Source organism: Denticeps clupeoides, chromosome 2 (genome assembly GCF_900700375.1).
Source record: "Denticeps clupeoides chromosome 2, fDenClu1.1, whole genome shotgun sequence".
Lineage (NCBI taxonomy): Eukaryota > Metazoa > Chordata > Actinopteri > Clupeiformes > Denticipitidae > Denticeps > Denticeps clupeoides.
Genome location: NC_041708.1, coordinates 19,941,320 through 19,956,467, shown reverse-complemented (window position 1 = coordinate 19,956,467; position 15,148 = coordinate 19,941,320). Strand labels below are relative to the sequence as shown.

At 49.4% G+C, this 15,148-nt stretch overlaps 1 protein-coding gene across 1 annotated transcript; it reads left to right on the top strand.

Moving 5' to 3' along the window:
- Positions 1-11,004: 11,004 nt before the first annotated feature.
- LOC114784485 (uncharacterized) lies at positions 11,005-14,523 on the top strand. Its single transcript, XM_074933615.1, is given in 5 exon segments — positions 11,005-11,310; positions 11,770-11,981; positions 11,983-12,004; positions 12,263-13,397; positions 13,589-14,523. Coding segments are annotated over 4 exon segments (1,461 nt in total). The 5' UTR covers positions 11,005-11,310; positions 11,770-11,864; the 3' UTR covers positions 13,776-14,523.
- Positions 14,524-15,148: the final 625 nt, after the last annotated feature.

Sequence of the window (15,148 nt, the reverse complement as noted above, 5' to 3'; positions counted from 1 at the left end):
TTCATTTCTTTCCAGCTGAATAAATTAACATCATAATTTTTTTTTTATTTCTCTTTTTTGCCACCTTTCATGCCTTCATCGTGCGAATGTGTCCTTCTTCCTCGTCAAGTCTTGTCATCATTTCAGATCACCTGCCTCAACATGCCTAATGGCCGTGACCATGGCAAGCATTGACGAGTGGACGTCGGAGCAGGGGGGCAAAAAAAAAAACTGTGAACCTCTGTGAATTTTGTGCAGGTGGGGGGGTCATCCTGACGAACCCCTTAGTGGCCTGTACACTCTCCTCAGAAGACTTGAACTTGTCCAGTTTAATGGAACCTCTCGAGAAGAGGTAGCGAGACGGGGATGAAGGCTCCATCTCTCACATTCCCATGTGCTCGGCCCAATCCAGATGTCCCTTGGGAGCAGCAGCCCCTTCCTCCTCATCCTGGAAAGGGCCAATGGTGTTCGGAGAGCAGAGGGTCATCGTGTGCCACTACAACTCACCCCAGCACACATTCAACTAAAGTCAAGTGCCCATCTGAGCTGGCAACAGAACTAAGACAATTGCGTGGACAATTCTGAGGCAGACAGGGCATGCCCATCACAGCTTGTGTCAATGCACCTGATTGTGGAGTCCTGATCACTACATGCTGAAACCAATTAGGCTGGATTGATCAGGACTCCACAAAAGCAGTCAGTTGGCACTAGTGTCGTTTTTGATAAATATATGATAAAATAATGAGAAATTCCCCTGATTGGGGAACCCTAGCCAATTACAGCCGAGCACAATGCGGCCTGATCAGTCAGGGCTTTATAAAAAGAGAGAGAAAGCAGCTGGAGGATGCGGCTACATTAATGCGGTCACGAGAATTTTTTCATGTGTGTCAGCTTATGTTCCTGGCCTTGTGCCTTACGCCTGCGGGTTTGTTTTTGTTTGTATCCTGGTTTCTTTTGTTTTGTCCCTCGAGCTGTTTCTTTTGTGATTATTAATAAATCTGTCATGATCCGGTCCGGCAGGGGTTACTCCGGGTCCGGAGTTTCATGTTAGTCTCATAGATCCTTGTCTGGCGGAGTTTCAAGGTTCCATGTATGGACGTCCCCCGACGCCGCCGTCTCTTCCAGATTCCAGCGACGCAGCTCTGGTAATCGCCAGTTTCCTGCCCAAGATCCATGCCATGTTTTTATCATTACCCCAAGCGTGACAGACTCGACAGCCTATGAAAGCTACCATGGGGTCGAGAGGATCTGTCACGCTGTCCATGTTCCCCCTGGCGATTCCAGAGGCGGGGAATACAGGTTAATTTGAGGGGTCGAGGAAATCGGTCGCGCAGTTCGGGTGCTCCCGGCGATAACCGAGACGAGGAGAGCGGCGGACTTCCCAGCGGGGCGTGCTGGAGACTGACAGAGTGACCTGGTGCATGCGGACAGCGGACAGGATGCTGGTCCCCCACGGATGAGCTGTGGCCCGGGCCGGAAGCCGCCATTGCAGGACAGCCGCCACTCTGTCCTTATGGACTTCCTCCCCCTTTCATGGACCGTTTCTGAGTGCACGCCCAGAATTAAATGAGAGGAACTAATGCCTCATCTTGTTTTCGACAACAAAAATTGAGACATTTTAGTTTTATCTTGTAAACCATATTTAGTATCATTTTTATTCATCAACAATATTACATGATATATGCTGGTCTTTTGAGAGGTCAAAAAGGTTCATTTCGACATATATTTCTCTGACGAAAACAACACTAGTTGGCCACCTCTTTGGCACACCCATCACCACCTGCACTGAAGCACCCAGTCCACTTCAGGCCGTGACGAGCATGACCTACCAGTTCCAACTCCCTACACCATGCCCTCCTCAGGTGTGCCATTGGAACTACCCATGACTGTGACAACGCGCCCACCACTGCATGCAGAGATGTGCCCAACTCTCTGCTGGTCCTGACAATCGTGCCTGCCAGCAATCAGCCTCTCACAACAGCGTTGAGAAGCCGCCCTTCGGTGTCACCATTGAGGGAAATGGCGCCAGCTGGTGGTGAGATGGTCCTGACTCCCACTCTCCTGACCCCAATTCCAGAGGAGGCCCTGAACAACCCAGAGACAGATGATCCTCTCTGTGTGTGCTATGTGTATGTCACAACCTTTAGGCATGACGAGGCAGGTGAACAGAGAGGAGGACAAGAGGTGACAAGATGATGAGGAAAAAGGATGCAATCACACGACATCACGATACAGGGGTTTAATGGTGCAGAACAGGACAGGGGAGACACCCGAGGCCCGGTGAACATGTAACACATCAAAGACCCGATGGCGAACAGAAACGAACAGGGCAGCTTTATACATTTGACACAGGTGAAAACGATTAGTGAACATTACACAGGACAACAGTGAAACTCTGGTAATCCTTTCTGGACCGGATAATGACAGTACCCCCCCTCTTAGGCACAACACCTGGAGGGCCAGGCAAAGCAGTCCACGAAGGAGGGAGGGAAGTCCATACACTGAGTCTTAATGATTCGAGTGGATGATTAGATGAGTTGAGAAGAGATGAGATGAACAGCTGAGATAAATGAAGGATGACTGGTCCAGTATTCACGATGGAAGAGTGGCAGAAGTCCTGCCCAGGCAGCTTCGGGCCAATGCAGCACCGGCACCTCGTCCACAGGCATCCGCCGCTCACGGTCAATTTTCGGCTCACCCCGCTGAATGGCTGCTTCCCACCTTCAACACCAGGACAGGACAGGGGAGACATCCGAGACGCAGTAACATATCAAAGACCCGACGGCGAACAGAAACAAACAGGGCAGCTTTGTACATTCAACACAGGTGAAAACGATTGGGGAACATTACACAGGACAACAGTGGAACTCCGGTCCAGATAGCTTTCCGGACCGGATCATCACAGTGTCTGTGTGTCGCTGCTGCTTCCCCTCTTCTTTACCACCAGGTGATCATGATGAGAACCCTTTATTGCTGTTGCAATACACCATGTCACTAGTCCAAGTACCAGCAAAAAACTGACCATCAACCAAAAACTGATAGATGGGTTTGTTTGGGTTATCCATGCGGAAAAGCTGTAAATTTCCACCTCAGTGTTCGTGCTGACCAACAGCTCCACCCACTCCTTCATCCCAGCCAGCCCAGGGGTGGATTTTGAGAGGCTGTCACCATTTCCAATCTTTGATAAACCAGGGCAGTGCCTAATCCAATCAGCACAAGACCTGTTATCATGGTTCCGAATACACCTGGATTCCCCCGCACCTGGATTTCTCTTCGAAAAGAGAGACCAGTTTTGAGAGAGATCACAGTTGATCAAATACCTGATTTCCTCGGACAGTTTGGACAGCAGGGCTGGGAGAGTCTCTAAAGGCATGAGACAGTAGATGAGCATGCCCATTTTATATATATTGTCACGACTACGGACTTACGGGGGAAGGAAGCGCAGAGGTCTGACATGCTGGGAAGGGGTTTTTATTATAACAAACAATAACGAAATACAAATAAACAATGGCGCGGTGGCCGAAAACAATTTAACTTAAATTACGAACATAAACTAACCCGTAGGCGTGTGGCGATTGCCAGAACTCAAAACACTCAAAACAAAACCAGGTCAAGTTCGTGCAGAGTCCACGAAAATGCCAGCGACCCCGAACGGGCGGAAACTTCCGGCATTTATGGGGCGTCAGGATTAAAGTCAGGTGTGGAGCCCAGCTGCAGGCAATCCTGACAGAGCCCCCCCTCCAAGGGCTACGTCCTCGGAGCCCCAACAGTACCATCAGTGGAGGCGGCGGGGTGGACGGCGGCAACCACAGGGCTCCTGCCCTGCTGTATCCTCCCCTTGGAGGACCCGGTCCCTCGGGCTGGCTCCCCGGCGTGGTCAGGCGTGGCGGCCCCGGTCCCTCGGGCTGGCTCCCCGGCGTGGTCAGGCGTGGCGGCCCCGGTCCCTCGGGCTGGCTCCCCGGCGTGGTCAGGCGTGGCGGCCCCGGTCCCTCGGGCTGGCTCCCCGGCGTGGTCAGGCGTGGCGGCCCCGGACCCTCGGCCTGGCTCCCCGGCGTGGTCCCGCTTGGCGGCCCCGGACCCTCGGCCTGGCTCCCCGGCGTGGTCCCGCTTGGCGGCCCCGGACCCTCGGCCTGGCTCCCCGGCGTGGTCCCGCTTGGCGGCCCCGGACCCTCGGCCTGGCTCCCCGGCGTGGTCCCGCTTGCCTGGAGTGGTCCCGATTGCCTGGAGCCCAGCTGCAGGCAATCCTGACAGAGCCCCCCCTCCAAGGGCTACGTCCTCGGAGCCCCAACAGTACCATCAGTGGAGGCGGCGGGGTGGACGGCGGCAACCACAGGGCTCCTGCCCTGCTGTATCCTCCCCTTGGAGGACCCGGTCCCTCGGGCTGGCTCCCCGGCGTGGTCAGGCGTGGCGGCCCCGGTCCCTCGGGCTGGCTCCCCGGCGTGGTCAGGCGTGGCGGCCCCGGTCCCTCGGGCTGGCTCCCCGGCGTGGTCAGGCGTGGCGGCCCCGGTCCCTCGGGCTGGCTCCCCGGCGTGGTCAGGCGTGGCGGCCCCGGTCCCTCGGGCTGGCTCCCCGGCGTGGTCAGGCGTGGCGGCCCCGGACCCTCGGCCTGGCTCCCCGGCGTGGTCCCGCTTGGCGGCCCCGGACCCCTCGGCCTGGCTCCCCGGCGTGGTCCCGCTTGGCGGGCCCCGGACCCTCGGCCTGGCTCCCCGGCGTGGTCCCGCTTGGCGGCCCCGGACCCTCGGCCTGGCTCCCCGGCGTGGTCCCGCTTGGCGGCCCCGGACCCTCGGCCTGGCTCCCCGGCGTGGTCCCGCTTGGCGGCCCCGGACCCTCGGCCTGGCTCCCCGGCGTGGTCCCGCTTGGCGGCCCCGGACCCTCGGCCTGGCTCCCCGGCGTGGTCCCGCTTGGCGGCCCCGGACCCTCGGCCTGGCTCCCCGGCGTGGTCCCGCTTGGCGGCCCCGGACTCCCGTACCTGCACACAATAATCAGGGCCGATCCATCTGGGTACGTGTGGGCCCTGTCTCCACATGTCCCCTCTGACACATCTTGTGTCACCCCCTGCACCGCGCAGGGAGATTGTCCCAAAGCCTCCGGCGACTGTTCCAGGCACCCCAGGCTGGTGCCTTCTGGGACTATGCAGCCCCTCTCGCTGCCCGGCCCTGGTGCCAAGGGGGGGGCATTGCCAGACCATCCGGCTAGCCCCTTCTGCGTCCGTTGGGACAAGCAGGCCCTCTTCCTGCCTGTCCCAGCTGGGTCCTCATGCCTACCCGGGGGCTCTATGGCGCTCCACCCCTCTGGAGGCAGACGCAGGCCCATGCCTGGCCCGCCCTCCTCACTGGCTACCGGAGGACCCAGCTCCATCGCTTCCCCACCTCCCCTCCCCTCAGGAGGAGTCCCCAACCCGAACTGCACCCCCCCAAAAAATTCTTTGGGGGAGCACCCCCCCCGGCTGGACTTAGGGGTACCTTGGGGCTTGTCCACCTCGCCTTGGACCAGCACATTCGGGTCAGGAACCTCCTCCCTGGGGTTCGGCTCCGCGGCTGGGTCGCCATCTGGTGGACACAAAGAGGGGAAGTGGGGGCGACATACGGACACATATGTCACACAGACACACACAGACAGAGACAGACAGAAGAGAGGGTCGTCTGGCTCCCTCTCTGGGCTCTCCAGGACCTCCTCAGGGGGCACAGCCAGGATCTCGGGAGGTGCGACCTTCTCGTCGCCCGCCAGTGCTTGGTCTTCTTGCCCCGGATCCTGACTGACGCTGGATGTGGTGGAGGGGCAGAGTTCGATCCCTGGCTCAGGCTCTGGCCGATCAAACTCCGCCCTCAGTCTCTGCTGGAAGTCCCGAAAACTGCTGTCTGTCTCTCCCTGTTGCCAGAGGGCTGCGCTCCAGCCCCATGCTGACCCAAGCAGACACGAGAGGATGGTGGTGGTCTTATCAGTGTCTGCTGCCCCACTGAAGGGTCCCGGGACAATTGGGCTGTCCCACATGGGGCTGGGCACGTTGCTGGAGATGCCTTTTCGCTGGGGAACGTCCGGGCAGAGGGAAGGCGGGTCGGCGACTGGAGCAGGAATGGAGGATTCCCTGCGAGGCAGTCCCGGCAGCGCAGTTGCTGGCTGGCGACATCCCGTCGCCCTCTTCCACCAGCTTTCCTCACACTGCTGGGAGGGACGTGGGTCTCCACGGACCTCGTGACGATCCTGGTCGTCGTCCGTGTCAACCTCGTACCCCCGGAAGTCACATGGGTCATCACGGACGCCGCGATGATCTCGGACGCGCACGCTGGGCGGAGCCATCCCGGCACCGACCGCCCACCGAAAATCCACGTCATCATCGCTTTCGTCATCCGTGTCCTCCCACCGGTGACTCCGAGGGTCGTCCACCCTGCGGACATCCTGGACCCATGGCGCGATAAGCTCCCATGGGCAGTACTCTGGCCATTCGGGCTGGAGGCTGCCCACCTCCTCGCTGGAGGAACGCCGTCGTTGTTGTTGCCGCTTCTCACCCCCCTGGAAGTGACGTGGGTCCCCACGGACCTTGCGACGATCGCAGACTGGCGCGATGGGCGGAGCCCAACTCTCGTCTCCCGTGCTCTCGTCGTCATCCGTGTCGTCCCAGTCCACGGGGAGCCTTGCCAGCAGAGCGCAGAGTTCTTGGCTCGACATGCCGAAGATCGTGGGGGTCGCATCTTCTGCGCTCGCTGCCCACGTCACTTCCTCGCTGCTGCCGACGCCAACGTCCTCGCTCCGCCTCCTCACCCGCCGACGTTGTCGCTTCCGGGTTTCGCGGAGTTTCCCGGGGGTGACGTCATCACCCGGCGCCGCGTACCACGGCTTCTCGGGGAGAAAACGCTCCACCAGAACGGGCGGCGCGTCTCTCCCCTGCCGTCCGCGTTCGCCGCGCCGCGCTGCGTCCTTCGCGGCGTTTCTTCTCCTCCGCTTTCCACCTCTGCGCTTTTGGGTGGGTCGCTGGCATTCTGTCACGACTACGGACTTACGGGGGAAGGAAGCGCAGAGGTCTGACATGCTGGGAAGGGGGTTTTATTATAACAAACAATAACGAAATACAAATAAACAATGGCGCGGTGGCCGAAAACAATTTAACTTAAATTACGAACATAAACTAACCCGTAGGCGTGTGGCGATTGCCAGAACTCAAAACACTCAAAACAAAACCAGGTCAAGTTCGTGCAGAGTCCACGAAAATGCCAGCGACCCCGAACGGGCGGAAACTTCCGGCATTTATGGGGCGTCAGGATTAAAGTCAGGTGTGGAGCCCAGCTGCAGGCAATCCTGACATATATAAGTTATATAAGTTATATATATAAGTGAAGTGATTGTCACTTGTGATTGTACACAGCAGCATAGCACACGGTGCACACAGTGAAATTTGTCCTCTGCATTTAACCCATCACCCTGAGTGAGCAGTGGGCAGCCATGACAGGTGCCCGGGGAGCAGAGTGTGGGAACAGTGCTTTGCTCAGTGGCACCTCAGTGACACCTTGGCGAATCAGGATTTGAACAGGCTGGAACGCTTCCTTAACCGCTAGGCGACCACTGCCCCATTTGTCCAACCAGGAGGGTACAGTTGCCTCTGAATGCACACAGCCAGTGACAAGGTACCTGACTAAGGAGAAACACATCATAAAGGTCAGTTAGACCTTTTAGTTCAACAAAATCAATGCAGCAAATGACATCTTGCAGTTCATTATTTAGTTCACCAATAAACAGTGGTATAATAAATAGCCTTATATTTTTGAATAAAATTGCTTGTCAAGAATGGCTATTGATGAGCCCATGTATGTTACAGTAAGAAGCAGAACTTAAATAGTTGATGGGCTGACCACAAAGGGCCAGCGTATAATTACCGTTTCCTACCATTTGCGCTTAAGGTATATTACATAAATTGATAGACTTTGTGACCTAAGATATGGGGCTCTAAGTAAACATTAAACATGCAAAAAAGTTTTATTCAAATGAAAATGGCAATATATTTTGCAGCCTCTACATACACAAATATAAATACATAAAGTAGGATCTATGCATACCCATTAAAGAGATATGGCATACTAGCTAAATTATATTTCATATGTATATGAGAAAATTATATATATATGTTGCATAGTTATGGGTCAGGAAGAATGGATGCAGTAATTTTAAAATACTTCTAATCTGAAGTATTGAGTGTTTAGAAATAAAATTCATAACCATGTAAAACTATGTTAATACTATGTAAATATGTATTATTATTACTATGTAAATACAAAAGTTTTTTTCTCAAAACACTTCCTAAAGTGTGCATTGCAAATAGACATTTATGACAACCACAACAACAACCAGAAGTATTTGGAGCAATGATAATTTAATTATGTGGTAATTTACACAATATGTAATCAGACATGTTTAGAAAGTCTGCATTAGATGTGTGCTTCATTAAATGGGTCTACGTATGGAAAGCGTTGATTTAATGCATCTTGCAAGGTGAAAAGGTTATGGTCTATGTGCTAAGGAATTCAAGTATTATCCCAATAAATGTTTATACAGTAAGCCTAATAAGAAACTCTCTGTTCATACTCAGACGCATTTTAAACTGGGGAATCACAGTTGTTGTCTTAAAAGACAATGGTCAAGGTCATTCTTCCTTTCTTCACTGAGCCTTTTGTGTTTGATCATCTCAGACGGTACATCTTTGTCACTGTGGGTGACAAATAGATGCTGACACTGATAACCAGGCCACTTCATTATTTCTCACGAGGTGTGTTTTTCAGTAAGCGTGTTTAGTGTTTCGCAGTATCAGTAAATGATAAAAATGGAGCACCTTTTCTTCCCCTCAGGTGAAGCTGATTTCAGCCTCTGTCACTGAAAAATAATTATACATCATAATCTTTTTATTTTGAAAGTGAAGTGATTGTCATTGTGATACACTGCACAGCACGTGATGAAAACAACAAAATGTGTCTCTGCTTTCAACCCATCACCCTTGGTGAGCAGTGGGCAGCCATGACAGGCGCCCGGGGAACAGCGTGTGGGGACGTTGCTTTCTTCAGCGGCACCTCAATGACACCTTGGAGGTTCATGATTCGAACCAGCAAGCTTCGGATTAAGAAATATGAATGCTTTGGCTATATCCATTTCCACCATTAAAATTAATCTCTCTGACATTATATGGTCATAGTGGACAATGGACAATGATTATGATGTGTTGAATAAAAAGATACATTACTTTAATTTAGCATACCTATACCTATTTTATTTTAATATGAATTGTTTATACATGCATATACATGTTCAAATAATATCTCTGCAGGCAGTTTTCGAAATATTTGTAATTACAATTTACAGTATTTTACAATATTATTTTTTTTAAACCTCACTGGACCTCAGTGGTCCATTTTGAGCAAGCATTGGGAGAAGAGAAGGAACTACCCAGTTTTGAGAAAAATCTTTTTTAGACATGCCAAAACGCCATATGATGTCCAAGGTAATCCATATGCAATGAATGCAAAATGAAAATGTGAGTATGAATATGGGTATTGAAAAAGGTGCAAAGTGTACATAGTGTTTTAATTAATGTACTTAATATTTGCAGTATCACTATAAAACATAACAGGTGTGCCAATATGTTTAATTTGCAGAATATACTACACCTTCTATCATCATTAAATATATTACCACATAAACAACATTGATATACTATAATTATGTATTTGATGAGAGTCATTTTGCTTTAAAAATGTGAACATTTCAGAATCCTGTTCCAGAGTGAATCGAGCACAGACGCCATGTGGTATAGTGTTGCAGTGGATTGCATGTAAAAAGTGGAGCAGTCATGGAGATGGTGATGAAATAATGGTGTAACTTTTACTAACACACCATACAGAATTCTCGCCACACATTGTATGTTGGCTTTCCCTGCTGCGGTATTCTGTTCTATGGTTATGTGTTTGGCCACTTCACATCCTAAATGTACATTAATACATTATGATGTGAATTTCATCTAATTTTATTATAAAAAATAAATAAATAAGCAAATGCATTTACACTAAAAAAGAAAGCGTACATAAATTATTAGATTTCCTTTATTATTACCCTTTTAATATGGTGATTTGAAAAATATAATTCACCAGTCTGTGAAGGCTAAACTTTTAGGGAATATGTGTGCATATACTCACACACACACACACACACACACACACACACACCCACCTTGATGTAAAGCCTTTTCCCATGGTAACAACAGGGGTATCATGTACACCCGAGGAAGTTTTCACAATTACTATAGCAACAGACAGAGTTGCTTGATTCACAAAGCGGGTGAAAGTCATTGGGTGGTGCCACTGTTGTACTAATGAGCCTGCACTGGATTTCAGGCATTTTACCACTTTATTCACACAGTTGTGCATCTAAACGTTGCAATCATGTATTTCTTCCATATAAAGAACTCAGAATCATGGGCATGGTTCAAAGAACAACTGATAACACTACGACTGCTTAATGAATCATTTCATTTACAAATGTTTTGCCTTCAATTATAGCAGGTTAAAATTTTTCAACAGATTTTGTGAAATCTATGTATACGTGACAACATTTGATTCCCCATTAAACAGATTTACTCGCCATCTACTTTTGACGGGTAGAGACGCGTCTATGTTCGTCCTGCCAGCCAGCTGACACCTCTCACTACAGGTCACCAATGGAACTCTGCATTATAACAGCACCCCAGGCCACATTTAATTGACTGCCAGGTGAACCCCGAATACTCGCCGAAAACCATCGGGAGGGATGATGTTTTGGGGGGACCCGCCAATGGGATCGCTACAAAGTTTTGGCGTTACAGGGTTCCTCTGCAAGTCTGATGCAACAGGATTGCAACACGGTCGCCTGCTGCGAGGTTTCGGCTGTGTCCTTCCCCGCGCCAGCACGGGAAAATAGTCCCTTACTGTACAAGGTCACCACTTGGGAATCGCCTCTGTACTATTTAAGGGAGGCGGCGAACGTTGAAAATGGTTTGTTGGCAGCACGGTGGCGGAAGGTGTGTGTGCCCGGTGCGTTTGGGCGACGTGTCGGGATCCCGCCCCTGCCAGTTCTGTCAGGGAAAAATGAAAATGGCAAAAGCCGAAGCCCCTCGCCAGCGGCCGCGGAGGGATACGGCGCCACGCGGGACGCCGAACTGTTGACGCCGCAGCTGCAGAAGAAACTTTGCGAGCTTCATTTTAACACGCGTGTCAGGAAGTGGACGCAGTCGCCGCCGCCGCCGCCGCCACTGTCATGGTTCCGCGCGTCTGAAGTGGACGACGTCACCCGCGGTCCGAGTTCACGGAACAGCATGGAGTGAGTAGAAAGTTGCCCAACTTTTCGAGCAGCTGCTCAGGCTGGAACGCTGTTGTCAGGCGGCATGAAAGATTTACACCAATAAAGCGTCTCCGTGGAAGCGCGGAGACGGGGCGAGCTTTGGTGTGGAGGGAGCTTCTTGGCTTGTGTAGATTTTCTGGCATGACTTGCTTTACTGATCAAAATCTGGGGAGGTTTAGAACGTGTCTTTTAAAATTTCTTATTCAAGCAATCACTATGAACAGTAGTGCACACATAGTAAAGTAGTAAACTTTTTCTTTTTCCTAAAATAAATTGGGGGGGGGGAGACTATAAATAATGTTTAAGTTGATTAACATTTAGAACAAGGGACTATGTTTTATAAATAGGTCAGGACAGGAAGCAGTAAGGGGTTTTGTGTGTGTGTATGTGTGTATGTGTTGGTTTGGGATTGACCACTTTCTCCTCTTGTCCCCACAGGTCTCACAACATCTCTGCGATGACCTTCGCAACCTTTTCTTTGCTTTGTCAAGCCCTGTGTCTGACTCTCCTTTTGAGCCATAGGAGGAGACGTTATGGTGGAACTGAACTCGCTCCCAGAAATTCCTTTTGTTTGGTTGATCAACATCATTGCTGCCTCTCGCCAACTGGCTAACAGCAGCCAATCACAGGGGGCGAGGGGGGAGGAGTTAGGAGGCGAGGCGGCACTTAATTGGTGAGTGGGAATGAGATGCTTTTTTATTTTTCCCGAGTCCAGGTGGGATCCGCAGTGCAGCACACGCGGTAATGGCGTACAGTGAGTAAGGCTACCGATAACACGTATTTCATTTTGGCATGTGAGGAGTACGTATTGAACATTACCTGTATTAATGAACCGTTTTACTTGTTACCTGTGTTTTGGGTGCGATGTTAAATGCATGGATTTTTGTATTGACGTTAATCGGTATATATATTTTTCTAATTTCAACTGTAGGTGATGGTTTTTCAGACTGGATGACAGAAAAGTCGAGTGTATGTTTGTACGTCCCTTTGACTGAGAGTTCTCCAAGCTCCTCTCTTCAAGCCTCATCCCAGGAAAATGATGTCCAAGTGCCCTCTGACTTGGAGATCATGACATCGATTTTGCAAGAGGAATTTGCACAGCTTGAGGATTATTTCCTAACAGACTCAACTCCATCAAAAGTGGAAAAACTACAGAAATGTCACAAGGGTCCACAGGGAATGGGTCCTCCATCGTGCTACCAGTTGCCCTATGCTTCGTACAGTCCAAGCCAATCAGAAACTAACCCGTTGCTTGTTACCCTGGCAACAGGGGAACTCGATCAGGTGAGCTTTTGCGGGGGCCCAATGGGAAGACCCAAAATGCTAAGACCAGCCCCATATGGCTATGTTTCTTCACATTACAACAATCGAAGAACAGCCCCAAATGCCTTCAGGGATGGAGTGGACTCGGACAAACAAACGTGGAGTTCCAAAGATAGTTACTCAGGTTGCGAGGGCTTGGTGGTTGACCACAGCCCTCTGGACAGGACCTTTGGAAGGAGCCCAGGCGGAGTGAAGAAGGTCAGAGAATGTGCCGTATTGCTTAAGCAAGAAGAAAGCGGTCATTTCAGAGACGATGTCTTTTGTAGTGTGGAGATGAGTCAAGGTTATTGTATGAGTGGACCATTGAGTACCCTAACCAAAAAAGAGGGTCACCCGGTGCATGGAATGAAAAGCATGAGTTGCCATGAAGGGATGGAGCAGTTGCTGCAGTGCAGCACAGACGCCCGTGGATTGGAATTTAAGGAGTGTCAGTCATCTGAGGAGTACTTGTATCATCACCACTCGGTCAACACAGAGCCTTACCCTCGCTTTATGGATGCAGGGGTTTTAGAGTTCCAGCGAAGTCACAATCCTTACCATGAATGCCTTGGCGAGAGTTACGAATGCGTCTCAGGAGGAGAGAGCGTGGGCTCATCTGTGGACTCGACGGCCCATAGAACTGTGCAGAGACCAAAAGGCAACACCTGTGCCATGAAACCTGACCTTAGACCCGACTCGGTGGAAGGACACCACGGAGAACGCAAGCAGAAAAAGCGAGACCAGAATAAGACGGCAGCTTACAGGTAACACCTAACCCGTAAAAACAATATTTATTCCTAATATTAATTTGTGTTGCATTGAAAAGATTTTAAGTATATTTTAAGATGTAATATTTTTTGTGTATTTAAACATTTCTCGCCAAAAACATTGCTGTGAAAATGATGAAATGAAATGGTGCTGAGGCATCTGCACCCGACTGTTGTGTAATATGCAGGTATCGGCAGCGTAAGAGGGCGGAGCTGGACTCTCTGGAGGAGGAGCTACATGGATTAGAGGGACTGAACCGAGAGCTGAGGGACAAGGCGGAGTCAGTCGAGCGGGAGATTCAGTACGTGAAAGATCTCCTCATCGAGGTGTACAAGGCTCGCAGTCAGCGCCTTAAAGAGGACAGCAGTGCCTAAACCCTGATCACCAGCACTAGGAACACGAGAACTGTGAAACGGAGCCAGAGACGACACTGCAGATATTTTTATTTTTAAACAGAATTATTTATTCATACTCGCACTTATAAGATAAGTGGCTATTTGAATTTTGCCCAGATTTTTTTTTCTTTCTTCTAACCTTAAACACTGTGATTCGTGGTGGATTTGCGATTGAATAATACACTCATTTTTTTTTCTTTTGTACATTAAGATTGGGAGAAACCTTCGTGTCAGTTTCCCCAAATAGTTTATTTGCTGTGGAATACTGCTGGAGTGTTTTTTGCTAAATATGAGCCCTTGATTAGTATTTAACACGCTGCCAAATATTGTCATATGTTATTCAGTGTGACTTCACTTGCTCAGGTATTGAGTGCATGTGTAAAAAAACATTTAAAGCATGTAGGGTCTTACTTTTATTCTGCTGCATGAATCATGTTTTCTTCTGAACATCTCTTGTTTTTTTTTTTTTCCACCGACTGGTTTTATACGGACGCCCAGCATCGGAATCATTTCTTTCCTCTCACAGCTCAGTAGCAGATCATGGTCACTCTTGTATCCAGTGATTCAGAATGTTGTTTGAAATGCTTTCTATTTCACACAGTGGAAGGTTTGATGGAAGGATCGGAATGATGGCGTGACCTTTTTTTTTATTATTATTGCTGTGGTTATATTCTGTACAATTTCTTCACAATGTTGAAATGTAATAAAGTCACTTTTATGTTTGTCATTCATGCGCAGCCTTGTGTTCTGTGATGCAGGTTAGAATCTTATAATCGATATTCACACACACGGAGTAATCATACTTTGAAACTGCTGTTTTAATAATGATTTTAATTTTTTTACGTGGCATTTAAATAATTTCAAATTTTTGGTTTATACTGCAGCATGAATCCATCTCCTAATGGTTAATAGTCGACACTTGCATACAGTCAGCAGTATTATTAATAGCCGAGAAACACTTCATTTGCTGGACACACCAGACCAATATGTAATCTGGTAGGTATGCCATATTTTTTGAGCAGTTTTGTAATATTTTTCCCTGAGTAAGGGGGGTTTCTTTTTGTAATAACACAGTTACTTAAATAAATCTTCTTGTCATGTAATGCAGTGTTAGGGTTACAGCAGAGCATAAATGAACATAAAATCATATGCATACACTACAGAATTATCATATGGGTGTAAACCATAACTATGATTGTTTTCTTATAGTACTTGTTATTTTGTAAATGTGCTACATTAAATGAATCTTAACATTCATAAATGTAAAATCTTATTATTTAGCCATTGGAAGGGAAAGGTGTGGTAACTGAAAAATCGAAATCAGAAAAGAAATTCTGTGGGCACAAGATGCA